This window comes from Eublepharis macularius, chromosome 12 (genome assembly GCF_028583425.1).
Source record: "Eublepharis macularius isolate TG4126 chromosome 12, MPM_Emac_v1.0, whole genome shotgun sequence".
NCBI lineage: Eukaryota > Metazoa > Chordata > Lepidosauria > Squamata > Eublepharidae > Eublepharis > Eublepharis macularius.
In genome coordinates, this window is record NC_072801.1 from 64,017,318 (window position 1) to 64,036,626 (window position 19,309).

Sequence of the window (19,309 nt, forward strand, 5' to 3'; positions counted from 1 at the left end):
ATGTAGGTGTCCTGGTCTTACAGCTTGGCTCTTCATTTAATTGAAGTTTACAGAATCCCCCACCCCACACTCAGCAGAGGGGAAGGGGGCACCTGGCGAGAGCCCGACGTCTGCACTCCCCTCCCGACCGCATGTTCTCCCTCCCATAGACGGCTGCTCTGTAAACTTCAATTAAATGGAGAGCCAAGCTGCAAGACCAGAACGCCTACATTTCCCATCAAATCTTGAGGGAAGCTGACATGTGTCCAACCTGTGTCAGGTGTCACTTGTAGCTTGGCTCTGTTTGAAGGTGTGTTTACCATAAGCATGTCACCAGCACAGAAAAGGCACTGCTAGGCATCACTACCAGCCCCACTTTTGATAGAACATGGATGCACAATAACAGAAAGTCTCTCCAGATGATCTTCAGAGAGTAGGGAAGACCACGCAGGAATCTGTTTCAGATATGGAGGGTCTAAGCTTTTCAGAGTTTTAAAGCAGGGATGGACAGCTAACTTCTGGAATCTCTGGGGACATGATGTTCTCCAGATGGTGGACTGGGGGTCAGGAGAGTTTGAGTATCAACTAGCAGTTAGAATTTCACAGATGCAACAAGCATATGCTAAGGCAGACTTAACATACTACAGAAAAAAACTACAAGATGTGCTGCCCACTGTGGCTGGGGGTGCCTCCTGGGGCTGTTGCTTGCTGTAACATACCCCAGTTCTGTAGGCAGGAAAGACAGCAATAGGATTAGTTGGTGACCTCACATCACTGGTGCCCTAGGCAATTGCCTACGTGTGCCTAGTGGATGGGTGGTCACTAAATGGGCAGTCAATCAAGAAGGTTTCTTCTTTTTTATCATTTGCATTCTCTGTGCCAAGTGCAGCTTCTGAGCAGTGTACCAAGTGATGTATAATTAGGAGTGCAGCATGCACACAGGAAGTCATGCTAGCGTGCCACTTTATTTAAAAATGTTTCAATCATCAACGTCTACTTTATGCTGGAAGCCGATACCTATTGCCACCCTCGCTCTCCATCATGCTAGTTATTTCCACCAGCTCCAAGCTATGCCTCCTTAGTCCCTTTTCAACTGCTCTCACCCGGACATCTGGCTCCGCCACAGAAGCCATAAGCTTCAGGATGAAATCGAGCATGATGCTGAAATCAGAGTCGCGAATGCTCCCAGAATCATCAAATAAGATCACAGCATCCACACCAGAGATGCATTCTGGGTAAACAAGAAACACAAGAGATAAGCAGACACATAAGAAATATTCCCTCCTCCCCTACTTCTCTAAAATCCTGAAGACCCACAATATAACAAGAGTGGTCTTTGTTTTAGTGCTACAGCAGTAGCTGCCATTTAGAGGGAGTACTGGGGAGATGAGTGGGATTAGCCAATTTGGTGTTAGTGGTTAAGAGTGGCAGGACTCTAATCTGGAGAACCAGGTTTGATTCCCCACTCCTCCGCCTGAAGCCAGCTGGGTGACCTTGGGTCTGTCACCGTTTCAGAGCTCTCTCGGCCCCAACCACCTCACAGGATGTCTGTTGTGAGGATAATAATAACACTTCATAAACTGTTCTGAGTGGGCGTTAAGTTTCCTGAAGGGTGGTATATAAATTGAATGTTGTTGTTGTTATCAGTGGTTCTGCCTCCTGACTCTCAGAAACCCTGCCCCTGAAATAGAAAGCTACACCTCCTTGAGCAAAATACTCAACTCTCCAACGGAACACCATTCCCATAGAGCCCCACCCAAATCTCAAAGTATATTTCAACAATACAATGTATAGATTCACAAATGCTCATATTGTTAATTTGTCACCCCCTCCCCAACCTTCATAAGCTGTGCGTTGTAATTGTCACTAACTAGGCAGAAATCAGCTTGACACTTGATGAAGTGGAGCGTGAGTGAATGGCAAGTGAACAGGGAGGAATACACGTGAGTCTGTTCACTTGCCATTCAAGTATAATTCGTCACTTGTAGTTTGGCTCATAGCGCTGTTCAGGGAACAGAAGCTTAGTCTATAAAATGGGAATACTACTAAAGAAAAGAAGTCACTCTATAATCATCATTGCTTCACTTGCTAAAGTACATCTACATCACTGTAGCTCTTTCCTATACTTTGATGTCAAACCAGGATTTTGCACTACTCTGCACCATCTATTATAATCTGCCACACAGTCTCGTCTCCATTTCAAGACTGCTCCAAACTGCATCCACTGGGCTCTTCTATCATGCTTGGAAACATCTTTTCCCCCTCACCCATCCCTATCATTGTACATTCCGCCAGGATACTAAGCCTCACAAAAAGGTCTAGGGAATGTGAAAACTTGCGCTCGTTTTTTGTGACTATTTTGTTGATTCAAATGGAAAGGTTTGGATCCTGCTCTTTTTTTATTATTATTATTCTAAAGTGAGCTTGGGATTGTAGAAAAATTGTATATGTATGTATATATTGGGAAGGGGGCATCCATCATTCTTTACATCTAATGTCAAGGGTCTGTTTTCTCAGAGATTGCTAATGGGTAGCTGGTCACTGAAGCCATTTTCACAAAATGGGCTCCTGAAGACATCTTCATAGAAATTGATTCAGTGGTTCATAGTAAGTTGGTTGGTGTTCATTAAGCTTTAAGGATTTCTACAATTTTTAAAAATTTGGCAACAAACCAGTCAAGGCAGATTATAAATAAACAACAACAAAATTATGAACATTTGATCCAACTGTGCCCAAAGGTTGGAAAAGTGAAGGGAAGGACCCCTAGGCCTCTGTCATTGGCCAGCTGTCCAAGGGTTATTGGTAAGTTGCAGCCTCTCCATTTCAGGACTAAGCACCAGCAAGACCAGATCGGCTTGGCTCCAATTGGATATATGTGCTGACATCATCAGAGGCATCTCTACCTTTCCTGTGCTCTCCCCACCCCTTGTATATTTTGTCTTTTCAATTTCTAAGCCTGAGATCAAGGACCTGAATCCCTTGATTGGTGGCTAGATAGTAACTTCTTCCTCTTGAGGCAGGAAGACATGAACAACTTCAGAAGAGGATAGACTCTAAAAGGGGAGAGTATAAATCCTCTGGATATAGTAGCCAGCCTTCAGTGGAAGCCTGAAGATCTCCCAGACCTACAACCGATCTCCGTACTACAGAGATCAGTTCTGCTGGAGAAGATGGATGCTTTGGAGGATGCTTTGGACTCCATGACATTACACACTGCTGAGGTCTCTCCCCTCCCCAAACCTCACCATTCCCAGGCTCCACCCCTACATTTTCAGGCATTTCCTAACCTAGAGTTTAATACAAAAAAGAAACTACAGTATCTTGTCTCTTTATCATATAGCTTTTGACCAAGGAGGCACAAGGAGCCAGTTTGGTGTAGTGATTAAGAGCTGTGGGAATCTACTCTAGGGAAGTGGGTTTGATTCCCCACTCCTCCACTTGAAGCCAGCTGGATGACCTTGGGTCAGTCACAGCTCTTCCAGAGCTCTCTCAGCCCCACCAACCTCACGGGGTGATTGTTGTGGGGATAATAATAACATACTCTGTAAACTGGTCTGAGTGGGTGTTGTTGTCCTGAAGGGTGATATATAAATTGAGTGTTGTTGTTGTTGTTAAGGTATGAAGGACTAAGTCTTAACTGAGTGACACCAATTTTATCCATGTGGCAAAAGATAATGGAGAAAATCCCAGCTCTGAGAACTAAAGTCATGCTGGACTTTTAAATGCTCCAATTTCAAGAAGTACTAACCTATCCTACTCTAACAGCATTTTGGATAAGTACCAAGTACAGGTGAGAATAATAAATCTTTTCACCTTTTCTTTGTATCCTTGCTCAGCCTGACATCATGTGTGCTCTCTTTGTATTAAACTTCCTTATGTTTTAAATCCTTAAAGCCTGATCTCTGTAAACAAACCATGCCTATTTGGATCTTGCTATCAAAAGAGGGGCAGTGGGTAAGCGCGCCACCATCCCTGAAGCACAACAGCTCAAAAATTAGAAAGTGCAATTAATCGCCCCATGATAACTTGTAGGTGTGAAGCAGCAGATGTGGCAACTAAGCAGAGCCTTTAAACAGCAATGGAGGTACAGAGTCCTAGATGTGCAACTCTGTTTCAGAGGAGATACTCTCAGAGTTGCTGGTGGTAGTGGTTGCTACCCGGTTTGTTTTTGGCAAGCCCAGGTAACAAGGGAAAGAGGTGGTAGCAGCACCAAGCAAAGACTTGGGGCTGCTCTGGGGTTTTCTGACCTTCTGGGTATTTGAGGGAACGGCCTTGCAAGTCTAATCCTTCAAGTAGATTATTAGACAAATGTACTTGGGGGTCTACAAAGGTGCTCTCCAAAACTGACCTTGGAAAGCTGGACGAATCTCTTTCAAATTTTGGTTAAAGTTGTTCATGATATAGCAAACACCATTCAGGTAATCATTTCTCCCACATCGACGCTTCCAAGTTGGACCACAGGCCTGTGGGAAAAAGAACAATCAACAGCCCTGAACTTAGGCTGAGCCACACTTTGAGAAACTCCTGCTCTTTTCTGAGCAGCAGCCCAGGCTGTCTGAAAACAAAGCTAGAGCTCTGCCCAGTGAAGTTGTGCTGTTTTATAGACAATGACATTTTTGCCTTACTTACTATTAGTTTAGAGTCGGATGCTTCATCAACAGCAAGCGAGAGGCCCAGGGATATTTCAGAGGTGACTTGGTTGTAGAAAAGGATAGATGGTGCATGAAAGAGAGAGAGGAGGATTCAAGGGAGCATTTGTTCCCACATCACAAACTTAGAGGATTGTATGCAGTACATGTAGTGACATACACTGTAAGAGAACACTTTCTGTGGATATACATACAATATTGCTCATAAATTGCTCAGGAATGTATTGTCTCCTCTTTATAATCTCTGTCTTTTTCTGGCCTACTTTAAAACAACACTGACTGAAGCCGAATTATCCCATAGGCCTTTGCACCCATGAACTGTTTAAACTGGGCTGCTGGCCATAATTTGTTTGTACCAGTAGCCACTCAGTGGAAACAAGGAGCTCTGTGAGTGCAGAGTTCCACAGATGAATCTTCTCACTTTGCCACCATTATATGACTTGAAGCCTTGCACAAACACTCTGAAGGACAAGCTCTCACTTGCTGAATTACCCAGAAACCATTATTTCTAACCTTTATAGTCCTCCCTCTTTTCCTTTACCCCCTTCTTTTTTAGCCCAAGAAGAACCCATCCCATTATGATAAGATACAGGAAGTCTGGCTCCTGGAATATCTAACATCTAACAAAAGTCATGGCATGGTCAAAACAGCCAGTCTTACCAGGTACTACCAGAGCGCTTGGGGGTAACTGTCCCCGAACATCCCCTCCCAGGACCAGTATTTACCTCAGAATGTACCCTCCTCCCAGATCACACTGGGAACATCTGTGAGAAAAACTGGACCAGAATTGTAACAGAAAATTCCTAGCACTGTCACAAAATTACAATTCCTAGTATTCTTTAGGGAAACCATGACAGTTGAACTACTGTATATAAAAAAATATGCAGTAAAGGCAGAACCCCATTCAAAGTTCTTCACTGAGGTAAAATGATCAAACCTACTGTTTTCGCCTTGCAGGATAGGTACTTGCAATGGTTGGCATTGCTCTGTATCATAGGAGCAGCGGAAAAGTGTCTCCGTCTGGTTGCGTAAGAGGGGAGCACTCACTATTAGCCTGTGTGAGAGAAATAGGGAAGTGTTCATTTTAATAAATATTCATAAGCAAGGAAAAAAAAAAGAAATGTGATTATTACCATAGTAATCTGGTTCTCACCAGGGCACACCATTTGATCTAATCTGGACTACGCGATAGCCGAACTGGGCAGCTGTCTCACCTCCAAAAATCACCTGTGTTTTTGTATCAATGCTGAAGGCCGAAGTAAGCAGGAAACCTAGAATGGGGGAAGAGGAATAAGGGGAAAGCATAAATAACGGGCTAAAGTTGTGACGAGAAAAATCATTTTTAAAAATTTTGCAGATTCAGCCAGAAGAGGAGTGGGATGAAAGTTGTTTTGGAAAATGGGATTAACATGAACACTTTCTGAAAGCAGAGACAAAAATCAATAAAAGATATCATCAGTTAAAGAGATAGTAAATTGGGCCCATGTTGATATTAAATACTTGGCTGGCATTAATATTGTGTATTGATTAATCATTATGGTTTTATATAACCCACTGGGACAGAATATTGGTGATTGTCAGGGCTCATTTCGAGGGGGAACGCTCAGGAACGCAGTTCCAGCAATTCCCCAAAGAGGTTACATGTCAGATGGCCCCTCCAACTGGATCGGAGGCCGGATCGGGCCTCTGATGGGTGGTGGATCACTCTCCCACTCAGCAGCGGCCCGATCCTGACCATTTTGGGCCCCTTTTCAGCCATTTTCAGCCCCTTTTTGCCCTTTTGGGTCCAATTTCGGCCCTGAATGGCCAGGATTGGGTACAAAACAGCCAGGATAGGTGATACCAGGGGGTGTGGCATATACAAATCAGTTATGCCAATGACACACTTCCAGTGATGGCAGGGGGCATGGCATATGCTAATGAGTTATGCTAATAAGTTCCTCCAGCTCTTTTTCTACAAAATGACCCCTGGTGATTGTATACCACAATATATGGAGATTTTGTGACAGGTGATGGTGATGTTAACCCTGATTGTCTGATCTGCTGTGATGTCACAGAGCAATTGAACTGGCAGAAAGATTGCTATTCGCTGAGTTATGCTGATTGTAGAATGGCATAGAGATCAAGACAAGCAGAGCAGAACAATCAGGAGCCCAGGAAAGGAAGCAGAGGCCTTAGAAGACCAAGCCAAAGCAAGGGATGGAAGGAGGCTAGAGTAAGGGAGGGTTGTCCGGGGGAAGGCCAGAGGAAGGACGAAAACTAGGAGAGATTAGGGTTGCCATCCTCCAGGTAGTGGCTGGAGGTCTCCTGGAATTACAACTGGTCTCCAGGCTACAGAGATCAGTTCACCTGGAGAAAATGGCTACTTTGGAGGATGGACTCTATGGAATTATGCCATGCCAAGGTCCTTTCCCTCCCCAAGCCCCACTTTCTCCAGATTTCTCCAGATTTCACCCCCCAGATCTCCAGGAATTTCCCAACTTGGAGCTGGCAACCCTAAGAGAGATGCATGTAGCCAGTAGCTGCAAAGATGAGAAAGATGAACAGTGCAATCCTAAGCAGAGTGGAAAGCATATAGGGAGAGAACTAAGGCTTGCATGGGCATAAATGGCACTTACGTGGACATAACTCCCCCTTCACTGGTACCTGCCCAAGGCACACTACTACAGATAGGTCGCCGCCAGCAGGCACACTTGGCAGCTGGGTGGAGGTGTAAGTGCAGCACAAGGTCCTGCACCCGCTCTAGATGGGGTGGGGCAGAGGTGGGTTAGTCTGTTTCCAAAGCCGCTCCAGGCCCAGGAATGCCCCCTGTAGTGGCAGAAAGTTATGCTACAAAAAAGGAGGTGTAGCCCATAGGTGCCCATTGAATGGGAAAACTCGGACCCCTCTCTCTGCACCCACCCCCACCCCCATGGCCCGAAGGAGCATAGGATGGAACTACCATGGGGGCCAATCCACATGCACTTCCGGGGTGGGCGAGCCTCCCTCCCTGCACCCAATCTCCTGCCCACACACCTCACAAAACCTCCGGCTGCAGCGCTCATGACCTCAGGTAGGTGAGCTTGTGGCCGGAGGCTCTGCCTGTTAGCCTCCTGCTGCGGGGACTTTGTGCGTGAGGCGGGAGAGTGGGTACTCACAAGGGCGGGCTCTGAGTGCACTAGGGGGACTTACCGGGAAAACTGGGAGAACTTTGTACTTGCTCAAAGGAAGAATAGCAAAGTCCAGAATGTCTGACTAACAATAACCACCCAAGTCTCCTTACAGGTTATTTGACTCTGGAGTTCCAGCTTGGTAAGGAGCGAGGGAGCACTGACAGGTAAGAAGGAGCTGGAGCGGCGGCTAATGCCGCTCCCACGAGCTGCCAGTCCACCGGGGGAGGGGGAGGCGACACCCCTGGACTGGGACATGGCGCTCAAGGTTAAACCCACATTCTTGCATTGTTGTAAATCAGTGATATGTTCAAATAGCGCCGCCACAAGTCTGTGGGTGCTTTGCACTCCCTTCTGGCCTCTCGTGTGGTTTCCAATGGGCATTACTGTCACTCATTGTAGAACCCCGCCCCCCCTGCCTCTCTGGATCCTGGAGGCTGCTCCCAAGTGCTGCAGGCTTTCTGGTCCTACTTTTCAAGGAGGGGGAACCTGTTTCTCATGGTAGTGGCAGCGGGGATTTGCAGGCACACTGAGCTGCAGCCACTGGCCTGGCCCTCATCAGAAATGGGGGCTGGACGGGCAAGAGGGTGGGTGTTCAATCCGGACCTTCACTGTCACCTCTGCCCCCCTCCCTAGCAGGGATGCCTGCTCTCTGAGCGGGGGGCTGTTGGTGGCAGCAGGGAGCATGGCCTCCCCATTGGCTGTGCTGCTGCTTGCCTCTTGCCTGCCGGTCAGGGGAGCGGTGTAGCCATTGACTGGTGTGAGTGGGGTTGTCAGGGGAACAGTGGGCGGGTGCTCCTGGTGGCCACCGTGCCTCGCCTTGCCAAGCTTGGGCGCCAGACGGACTCTCCTGCAAAAGTCCATAGGGAGCCATGGAGCAGTGCCCCATTTACGTTGACGCACAAGCGACGGCACTGCCTCAGGGCTTAGAATTGAGCTGGAAATGTGTATCTTGATTTGAAAGAACCAGCCAAATGTTTGAATTGAGGCCTCTTGTCCAAACTTTCAAGGAAAGTGAGATGGCGTTGTATATCAACTGAAAGCTTAAGGTACAAATCAGGGAACTTCTAAGTCAGGAGTCCCTAATGTGGCACTCATGGGTGCCATGGTCTCCATCGACATCCTTCTTGGTGCCCACCAAGTATTTTTAGAAAGTAGGTGAAACCAAGTGTGTCTTTTGCCTAGCAGGGATTATGTTTGGCTCAGCAGATTTTTTAAAAAAATTCAGCAGCCGCCAGCACAACACAAGAATCTTCACTGTGTGACTGAAGATAAGCTGTGTGTATGCAAGAAAGTATTTTTAAACAATACGTTCATTTTAAAAGGCATCCTGTTAAGCACAGCTTCAGCCTCAAATGTTGAATAGTTTCAGTTAGACTTATATGTAACCTCATTCCCTGATATTTTCTGGTTGGTTCTACTTTCTAAGACAGCCATTTTGCAGTTGCACCAACCACCCCGAGTGAGAATTCCAAAGGTAATTACAGGCCCCAAAAGGCTGGGGACCCCTGCTCTAGTTCAACTCTTCTCTTTGCCATAAAAAGTACTGCCAACAAACAAATCTGGCCAAGAAATGTTCTGTGTCTTTGGAGATGGAAAGTGCCATCAGGGCACAGGCAATTTATGACAACTCTATAGAGCAGGCCACATGTGGCCCCCAAGCTCTTTCTGTGTGGCCCTCCATCCTGCTTGTTTGTTGCTATCACCCTCAAGGCATTTTCCCTCAGACCCACACTCTATTCTTTCTGCTTCATGAGACACCACCTAGTGCTGTTCTTCCTAGTCCCTTTCTTGCCAAAAACACAATAGCAACATTGTTTCTTCTGGTCTCCATGGTTCCTTCTGCCAGCCCCCTCTTGGTCTTATCCGCCATAGTAACATTTTGGCCATTTGGGGTGCTTTGCTGGCTACCCGTCCTGCTCAGCTTTTGCACTGCCCCTCTCCACGCCTTACCATGTTGAAGGCTATGTGTGTAAAGAAGCTGTGTGAAAGGGTACAGGAGATGTCTTTTGCAAAAAAGGTGGGAAAGGGACAGTGAAAGGGCTGGTATTTTACAAAAAAAAAAAGGATACAAAATGTTTTCACACTGAACATTTCTAGAGGCTCCACCCATCAAGGCTCCTCCAAGTGGCTTCCAAGGTTACTAGTGAAGTTGCTGCTGCAAGCAAAAGCGTTCTTCTTCCTTCTTCAACGAGAGCTGGTTGCTCTGACTTTTTGCCTTGCTTGCTTCTGCCTCTCCTCCCCCACCCACTCCAGCTAGGAGTCTTCTCATGCATCTGTGATTGCAGGAGCCGGTGTTGTGGCCCCTAGGGTTGAGCGGGAAGGAGTACTCTCTTAGCAGGGAAGCTTATGGGATCTCCTCTTCCCACATCTTCCTCCAGCCAAGTTCTCTTCCACCTGGCTGCCATTTTGCTTCTCATGATTGAGGCTTGGCTGGCAGGCAGTGATGTGTACAGGCTCCCTGCATATTATTTGAAGCCAGTCTAATGGCATATCTTCTGCTCTAGGTGGGAGGCTGCCCTTTCATTCGCTCTTTCTATCTACCCTTTTTGGAGGCCCCCCAAAATATTAGCATGTGTAGATTTAAACCTCAAAGCAATGTGTTTATTAAAAAATAACTTGCATAGTATTCAATGTACTTAGGATTGCAACTGTGCCGTCTGGTAGGTCAGATTCATAATCCATTTTTAAAAAATTCTTCCTAGCTTGTGCATATGGCTAATGCTTCTGAGAATTGTAGTGGAAGGGACCCTAGAGATCCCTTCCAACCCTATGATTCTATTATTCTTCTCTTCTTCGCCATGGTCGAAATGAAACCCCCCAGCTAATAGCAGCTAGAGTGGGGTGAGTTTGATGGGAAAGGGAAGAGTTAGACATCTAAAACTATACTTTTCATATTTTTATTTATTCAAGGATAATATTGAAAGTCTGCAACTGCAGCTCTGTTAAAAATTCTGTAAGATGTCTGCAATAGAAAGTGCTGTTTCAAAGAAATGAAAAACTGCAGATGAGCACTGTGTCTTTAATGACAAATAGACTACTGAGTATGTCTTTGTTTTAAACAAAGATAAAGCAGTTTGCCTGATATGTCTTGAAACTGTCTCAGTATTAAAGGAGTACAATGTTAGAAGGCATTTTGAATCTTGTCACAAGAGATACTCAATACATGAAGGAGAGGTGTGAATGAACAAGATAAATTCTCTTTTAAAAAAATCAACGTTTTTGCAGCAAAATAGTTTTAGAAAGTATGTTGAGGAGAACTTATCTACTGTGATGACCAGCTGTCATGTTGCTAAATGTATTGCTGAGCGTGGTAGGATATTCACTGGTGGTGAATTTGTTAAAAAATGCATGGTTAAAGTAATGGAGGAAATGTGCCCTGATAAGGTATCTTATGTTAGTTGTGTCAGTTTATCTGCATCTACAATCACTGGACGTGTTGAAGAACTAGGAGAAGAGCCGCATATCTCACCGATTGCTAAGGCATCTAATGCCATCCTTTGGCATTAGATGAGAGCAATGACATTATAAATGACACTGCTCAACTACTAATATTTATCAGGGGGATAGATTCCAGCTTCAAAATTACTGCAGAGTTTGAAAGGCACTACAACTGCAGAAAACATATTCTTGAAGTTGTATGAATCAGTAGAATTGATTGCAAGCCAGTGATCATCTCAGGGACAACTGCAAAGAAAATAGTCTGTTCAATTTCTATTGTGGTCTACCTGATACATTTATCAACCTAAAGAAATTTGTGGCAGGCATGTTTATGGATTTTGGCACCACATACATCTGTGACAAACTTGTAAAATCCAAGTGTAGGTCAAAACTTACAGATGAAGATTTGGTTTCGTTTTCTCAGCCATGCCGGACGCTCCTCTCGGCTGGTCCGGGAGGAAACGACCGGGCACCCTGACCGGGCGGCTGATCCGCAAGGATTAGCCCCCAGGACTCCCAGGGAGGGAGCCAGGGTCCGGGACGCGGCGGGAAGAACTCCCCGAAATCAATGCGGGGGGGGGAATTGCCCGTTTGTCCCTATGGAGGCCGGCAGATGTGCGCGGCGCCTCGAGTGCCGCCGGGCAACGAGAAACGGCAAGTAAAAGAAACAGGCGGAAGCCTGTAAACAAGCGAATCCCTTCTGTTTTACAAGCGTTTGTGAAGGAGAGGTTGATCTGAAGAAGACTCGCTCTTCCCCTTCGTTGAGTTCCAGAATTTTGTTGGCGCCCCCCCCCCCAAAATGGCAGCAAAGAAGCAAAGTCCCGCTCTCGGTAAGTCAATCTCGGCTACTTTGAAGGGGGAGTCGCTCGAAGAGTTGGTGCGCAGGGCGGTGGTGGAAGCCATAAAACCCTTTGTTGACAAGCTGAACGAAACTGATCAAAGGGTGGGCTTAATTGAAAGCGAGGTGAAAACCATTAAGGCAGCAGCGGGGGGGGGGCAGAAAAGTCTGCTCTGGAAAGTGCGTCACTTGTGAAGGCTACAAAAAAGGAGCTGAAGTTGGTGGAGAACCAGCTGATCGGGCTACAGGTGGAACGAACGCAGACAATTTTGCGTCTCCAAAACGTGAAAGAGGAGGAAAATGAGGATCTGTGGGATTTGGTCTCGGAACTACTGGCGACACCCGCGAGGACGACTAAAGAAGAGGTTAAAAGCGCCATTTTGGAGGTCCGTCGGGCTTCTTCAAAATATGCAACAAAGCGACAGTTGCCTCGTGAGATCATTATTGACTTTTCATCTAAAAAGATTCGGGACACCATCCTATATAACTCATACAATGCGGATTTGGACTTTATGGGTTTGAAAGTCAAGATTTTGAAGGACGTTCCATTTCTAGTCCGGAAACGGCGTTTTAAATATAAAAAGTTTGCAGCTCTTCTGAGGGACCATGGAATAAAGTACAAATGGTTATTCCCGGAAGGAATATGGTTCAGATATAAAGATCAGGCCTATAAGATATTATCAGAAGATCAACTAAAGGATTTTGAGAATAAAAACCCAGAACTCTGCTGCACCAAGAACGAAGAAAAGGAGGAGCCGGAGGGGGGGGGGAGGAGGAGAGCATCGCAACAGCAGTTGCACAGAGAGAACTGCGTCCGGGACCTAGAAGGGGGAGGAAAGTTTAATCAGAATTTGAAATGTTTATTCTCTGTATGATTAACCACTCCATCATTACTCTATGGAGCTATTTTTGTATTATGACAGTATGAAGGGAAACATTGAAGTGTAGTGTTTAGTGTTTGTAGTTCATTCCCCCCCCCCTTTCTTTTTCCACCCCCCTTTGTCCCCTCCCTCTCCCCTTTCCTTGTGATAGTCTGGTGTAGTGTCTTGTAGTTATGAAAATAAAAAAATGTATAAAAAAAAAAACTTACAGATGAATATTTGCACGACATTTTAAGGGTGTCTGTCACAAACTTTGACTTGGACATTAATGCCTTGGCTAACAGAAAACAGCCACAAAAGTCACACTGACTAGGTACGCATGTGTAGCTAGATAAAAGGATTTGACAGTAAATTATTGTTCCAAAATAGACTGTATTCAAGTTAACATTTCTTCATTGACTTCTAAATGTTACTGTTGATCTAAATAGGCAGGTTAATAAGTTTGTTACATTTTAATTTAAGCTGTGGCCCTTGTTAGACATTGAGCACTCTAATGTGGCCCCTGTGTGCTAAAAGGTTGGGGACCCCTGCTATAGAGTTTTCGAGGCAAGAGACAGTCATAGGCGGTTTACCATTGCCAGCACTTCCTTGAGGATCTCCTATCCAAATATTAACCAGGACCAACCCAGCTTAGCTTCTGAGACCTGATGAGATCAGGGTAGCCCGGATTATCTACATCAGGGCCCTGTATTTTTACCAGATGCTTATTGTGTAGAAATAGGCAGCTGAAGCTTTTCATAATATGGTAAGCAACATCTCACTAACGCTGTTAAAGGGACAGGACATTTTTCCCCAAGGTAGTTGCCAACCCTAGCCATAAACAGTTAAGCTCCACAACTGCAGTAGGATGATAATATACCTTACAAGGTAAGGGTTATAACAAGCTTATGACTGCATAGGAAGTGCTAAGAATGCTCACAAGGAAGATGTAAGTGTGAAGCATTCTTATGGACCAGTAGGGCTGCCCTCTCTGAGTTGGGGAAACTCCACAGATTTGGAGGCAGAGCCTGGGGAAGTCAAAGTTTGGGGAGGGGAGGGACCTCAGTGGGGTATAATGCCATTAGGGTTGCCAGTCTCCAGGTAGTGGCTGGAGATCTGCCGGAATTACAAGTGGTCTCCAGGCCAAAGAGAAAATGGCTACTTTGGGGGGGGGGGTGGACTGTATGGAATTGTGCCATGCCAAGGTCCTTTCCCTCCCCAAACCCCACTTTCTCCAGGTTTCTCCGCCCAGATCTCCAGGAATTTCTCAACTTGGAGCTGGCAACCCTTAAATGCCATGGAGTCCATTCTCCAAAGTGGCCATTTTCTCCAAGAGAACCGATCTCTGTAGACTGGAGATTAGCTGTAATTCCAAGAGATGTCTAGGCCCCACCTGGAGGTTGGCAACCCTCTAAATTGTGGATAGCTCTAGCAGATCAGAGGGTTTCATTTGAGTTTCCATTACATTGTCTTCCTTTGTCAGTGGGTTTGCCTTTGACCCACATTTCTGCCTGAGCAAAACTCAGCTCCCTTTACATTTCCTCAGAAGTAGTGAGTTGAGTCACTTCATATTGGCCTCGCCTCTCCAACCAACCATCTCCTTCTCTACTCCCCAGCCAAGCCAGGCGCCACCACAGAGCCTGGCATGACAAGTTTTTTTCGGCACAGCACTTTTAAGCCCAAGAGGTTCTACAGAGTTTTCTTCACCATACTGTGTGTATGCACATTTATTCAAAAAATGCACGAAGAGGGGAAAGAGTTCATTCCTCGGAAGTGAACTTTCACTTCCTTAAACATTTTGTAGAAGATCCCTGATGCATGATGATGGATGATGAATCTGTGGCTCTTTGTGATTCACTCCAGGTTAAAGATCCAGAACACTGTACACTGCTTCTGAGTCCACTCAGTTTGTACTAAATGTTGTGACCACTGGTTACAGGAACCTGAGCGCAATGTCAATGCCACACTCCAGGTTTGGGGGAAGCTCTTGCCAGATGTTCTAGGGGACTCCCTAGCCCCCTTTCTGTTTGGGGTACCCACTGCTCAGCTCCTCCCACCCCCTTTCAGGCCACAAAGAGGAAGGCAAGCAAGACTCAAGAGCAGGGCTTTTTTTCAGGGGGAACGCGGGGGAACGGAGTTCTGGAACCTCTTGAAAATGGTCACATGGCTGGTGGCCCCGCCCCCTGATCTCCAGGGGGCGGGGCCTGGAGATCAGGGTGCAGGGCCACCAGCCATGTGACCATTTTCAACTAGGGCAATCCACTGAGTTCCACCGCCTCTTTTCCCAGAAAAAAGCCCTGCTCAAGAGAGTATCAATGGCCAGGGTTGCAGAGAGGGGACAAAGGCAGCAGAGTGCCCCAGAATGCTGAGTGGCACCCATTTATTGGTTTCTAGTGCCTAAGACTAGTGAACTAGCAAGGCTGTACCCACCTGACTTAGGGCTGTGACTTGGGGAGCTAAACAGGAAGCCTGTTTGCTCATCTAATGAATGGGCATTTGTGGTTATTAATGAATATTTATTGTAATTAAATACTATATGCCCTGACCTGGATAGCCCAGGTGAGCCTGATCTCATTAAATCTCAGAAGCTAAGCAGGGTCAGCCTTGGTTAGTAATTGAATGGGAGACCTCCAACGAAGACCAGGGTTGCAGAGACAGGCAATGGCAAACCACCTCTGGTAGTCTCTTGCCATGAAAATTCCACCAGGGGTCACCATAAGTCAGCTATGACTTTAGGGCACTCTCCACCACCAAATACTATATACTAAATTACATCATATATATATGATGATGTTCCTTAAATATGCTATCAGTGAAATCCTAAGCAGAATTACTCCAGTCTAAGCCCATTGATTTCATTGTTTAGGATTTCACTGCATGTTACCTACCGACAGCATTTGGAGGTACAGGAGAAGGGCACCACATTGCCTCTCTGTATTCCTGCCAAAAAGCAGCCACACCTGGCCAGAGATTAGCGGGGTTGAGCAATACGGTACATGATTTTTCATCTAAAGTATACAGCTATGTGCTTAAAAATCCTCCCCCAGCACCCGGTAATGCTGTCCATATCCCAGAAGCAATTGTACCACAAGTGCAAGGAAAGAACTGAAAGTACATAACGCACTCACATGCATAAACCATGTATATAAATAACACAAATGAACAGGCAGAATATTAAGCCCTTAGAAGACATTCTAGAACACACAGGCCCATTTTACAGATGAGGAACACGGAATGGCAACTCTGGGACTTTTCAGGGGTGGGGGGAAATGCGTTGTGCAGTGTCACTTGATGTCATGTGTCATCACAAAGCTCTAGCAATCTCCTCAAACTTCTGCTATAGCAGGAGACCTGGTCCCTCCAGAAAGGCCCATTGTCAGCAGGCAGATGAGCCATGGCCAACTAGGGTTGCCAACCTTCAGGTGGGGCCTGGAGATCCCCCAGAATTACAATTGATGTCCGGACTACAGAAATCGGTTCCTCTGGAGAGAGTGGCAGCTTCATATGGTGGACTTTGGTATTATACTTCCCCAAGGTCTCTCCCCAGACTCCACCCCCAAATTTCCAAGACTTTTTCCAATCTGTAGCTGATAACCCTAGAGGCAGCAGCAATGAGAAACTTCCCTAGAGGTTTCTGGTATATTCTGAGCCTCTCACCAAACCAGGCCTGAGACCAGCTAAAAAAAGATGTTCACTTCTTGTTTCCATAAAAATAGCACTTGGAGCTGCTGTAGCACAGGGGTTAAGTGATTCAGCTGCAAACCAGATTTCTACTGGTTCAAAATCCACTACTGCCATGAGCTCAGTAGGCGGCCCCTCCTCTCAGCCCCAGCTCCCCTGCTGTATTGCGTGGATAATAACAACACTAACTTGTTCACCGCTCTGGGTGGGGCACTAATCTGTCTAGAAGAGTGGTATATAAGCGCAGTTGTTGTTGTTGTTATCAGCATATCATCTCATCCTTGATTTATAAGGGCTGCAGCATGAATTCCTGTGAAAGTGACTGTCTCAGCTTTATTCCCTCTGCAATATGGGGGCGCTCATATAGGTTTAACTAACGGGGCTGTTGTAACTTGTAAGGATCTGTAGCACAACTTATGTGAAGAGCTTTGATCAGAGGAGTGTACTAAATTATTTGGAAAGCATTTAAATCACCAACCACTGTATAAAGGATTATAAGCCTGATGCCCAAGCAAATACAAATCCTCCCTCTGAGCGTCAGGTCACCCGGCAGAGCTCTTCCCAAGCGCCTTCTTCTTTTCCTGATGCTCCAAAATACTGCTGCCCACATCTTGCTAGCCCAGATCCAGAGTCATCTTCCCCTTAACCATCACTACAAGCCATCGATTTTTAACCCAATCCCTGCTCAAGGACAGTTTTATTTGCTTCTCACTAAGCCATGACAAGCTTCCCCTGCTAATTTCCAAAGTTTCAGCTGCTGCAATAAACAGAAGTGCAGAGCAAATCCCGCCCCCGCCCCCAGGCAGTTGGCAACTCTTCTAATGCCACCCACAAGCCAAAGTAGAATTTTTCTTACACCGGGCACTGCAGAGCAGGAACGCAGCTTTGACGATCAGCTTCATTTTGGTGGTGGGCTCAATCCAGTTGCTTCAGCTCTCTGGGGATGTCTCCCGTCTGTTGCGTGATTTTCTCTCTCTTACAAGTCATTTCCTATTATTGCCACACTAGCATCATTCTCCTCCTATATTCCCCCCCCCCATGCTTCTGCTTTATTTCATCATTTGCATCTTCGAATGCAGCGCTAGAGAATGTTTCACTAGCTGGACAAGCAAATGTTTAGAGGTAGATGCTCTGATGCATAGACAAATTGTAAAAACCAAGTGCAAACTTATGCACGGTATCAGGACTTTTGCTAACTAACGTTCATAGGCAAAAAAGCAGAAGTCCATCAGTGAAACTTCTGTCATTGCAAGTTTATGCTGGGAATGCCTCACTCACAAGACAAAATTGGGGAAAGGTCAATGGCAGGTCAATGGTAAAGGTGCAAGCACCGAGTCATTACTGACCCATGGGGGGACGTCGCATCACGATGTTTTCTTGGCAGACTTTTGTTATGGGGTAGTTTGCCATTGCCTTCCCCAGTCATCTACGCTTTACCCCCAGGAAACTGGGTACTCACCTAGGAAGGATGGAAGGCTGAGTCAACCTTGAGCCGGCTATTTGAACCCAGCTTCCGCCAGGAGCGAACTCAGGTCATGAGCAGAGCTTGGGCTGCAGTACTAAAGCTTACCACTCTGCACCACGGGGCAATTGGTCCAAATGGCTAAATAGAATCTCCATGTTCAGACACAATTATGGCTGGCTTACAAACTTCCCAGAGACATCTATTCAGTTACTGAGACAGTGTTGGACTGATCCTGCAAAGCCATCATTATATTCTCAGTTGTGAAAGATATAAAGCTTTGTATTGTCGAAGGCTTTCACGGCCGGAGAACGATGGTTGTTGTGGGTTTTCCGGGCTGTATTGCCGTGGTCTTGGCATTGTAGTTCCTGACGTTTCGCCAGCGGCTGTGGCTGGCATCTTCAGAGGTGTAGCACCAAAAGACAGAGATCTCTCAGTGTCACAGTGTGGAGCAGATGTAGGTCCTTTGTATCTACTCAGGAGGGGTGGGGTTGAGCTGAGTCAACCTGTAAAAGTTTCCCAGGGTGTGGAATGCTAATGGTGGGAGGCTTCACTGTATCCTGAGGAGGTTCTTTTGCATATGGATTGGTACCAATCAAGTACCAATCCATATGCAAAAGAACCTCCTCAGGATACAGTGAAGCCTCCCACCATTAGCATTCCACACCCTGGGAAACTTTTACAGGTTGACTCAGCTCAACCCCACCCCTCCTGAGTAGATACAAAGGACCTACATCTGCTCCACACTGTGACACTGAGAGATCTCTGTCTTTTGGTGCTACACCTCTGAAGATGCCAGCCACAGCCGCTGGCGAAACGTCAGGAACTACAATGCCAAGACCACGGCAATACAGCCCGGAAAACCCACAACAACCATATAAAGCTTTCCCCTAAAAACTAAAAAGGGTAAGGAGCAGAATCTGAAGGGGACCACAGACCCCAATGCTGTCGAGAGAAATTAGGAATCCTGCCTCCAACTTCACCAGCCCATTAACTGCCACTATCTGTCCAAAGAACTCAGGCCAAGATCTCCCAAATAGTGATGAAGAAGTGTATTTGTTTCTGCACTGTACAATTCAGCAGGTGCAAATAAATGTGACTGAATATTTCTCCATAAAAAAGATCCTTGCACCTAGAAAACAAATCAGTCAGGGAAAGTTTGTTAGAATCCTTCCCTTATGACATCTACCTGTCTGTATTGAGGATTTTATTGTCTATGAAGGAGCAACCAATTATGTTGACCACAATCT

The 19,309-nt window shown here is 46.0% G+C and overlaps 1 protein-coding gene across 2 annotated transcripts in view; it reads right to left on the bottom strand.

Annotated features, from left to right (window-relative positions):
- The window catches only part of LOC129340213 (integrin alpha-X-like), a 37,577-nt gene extending 20,015 nt beyond the window's left edge, over nt 1-17,562 (bottom strand). For both annotated transcript variants that reach the window (XM_054994855.1, XM_054994854.1), the window contains exons 1-6: nt 17,454-17,562; nt 5,782-5,899; nt 5,570-5,682; nt 4,609-4,673; nt 4,328-4,442; nt 1,083-1,210 (exon numbers count right to left, since the gene is read on the bottom strand). In XM_054994855.1, coding sequence (XP_054850830.1) covers nt 1,083-1,210; nt 4,328-4,442; nt 4,609-4,673; nt 5,570-5,682; nt 5,782-5,899; nt 17,454-17,499 — 585 coding nt within the window. In that variant the 5' untranslated portion in view covers nt 17,500-17,562. The remainder of the gene's footprint in view (nt 1-1,082; nt 1,211-4,327; nt 4,443-4,608; nt 4,674-5,569; nt 5,683-5,781; nt 5,900-17,453) is intronic.
- Nucleotides 17,563-19,309: the final 1,747 nt, after the last annotated feature.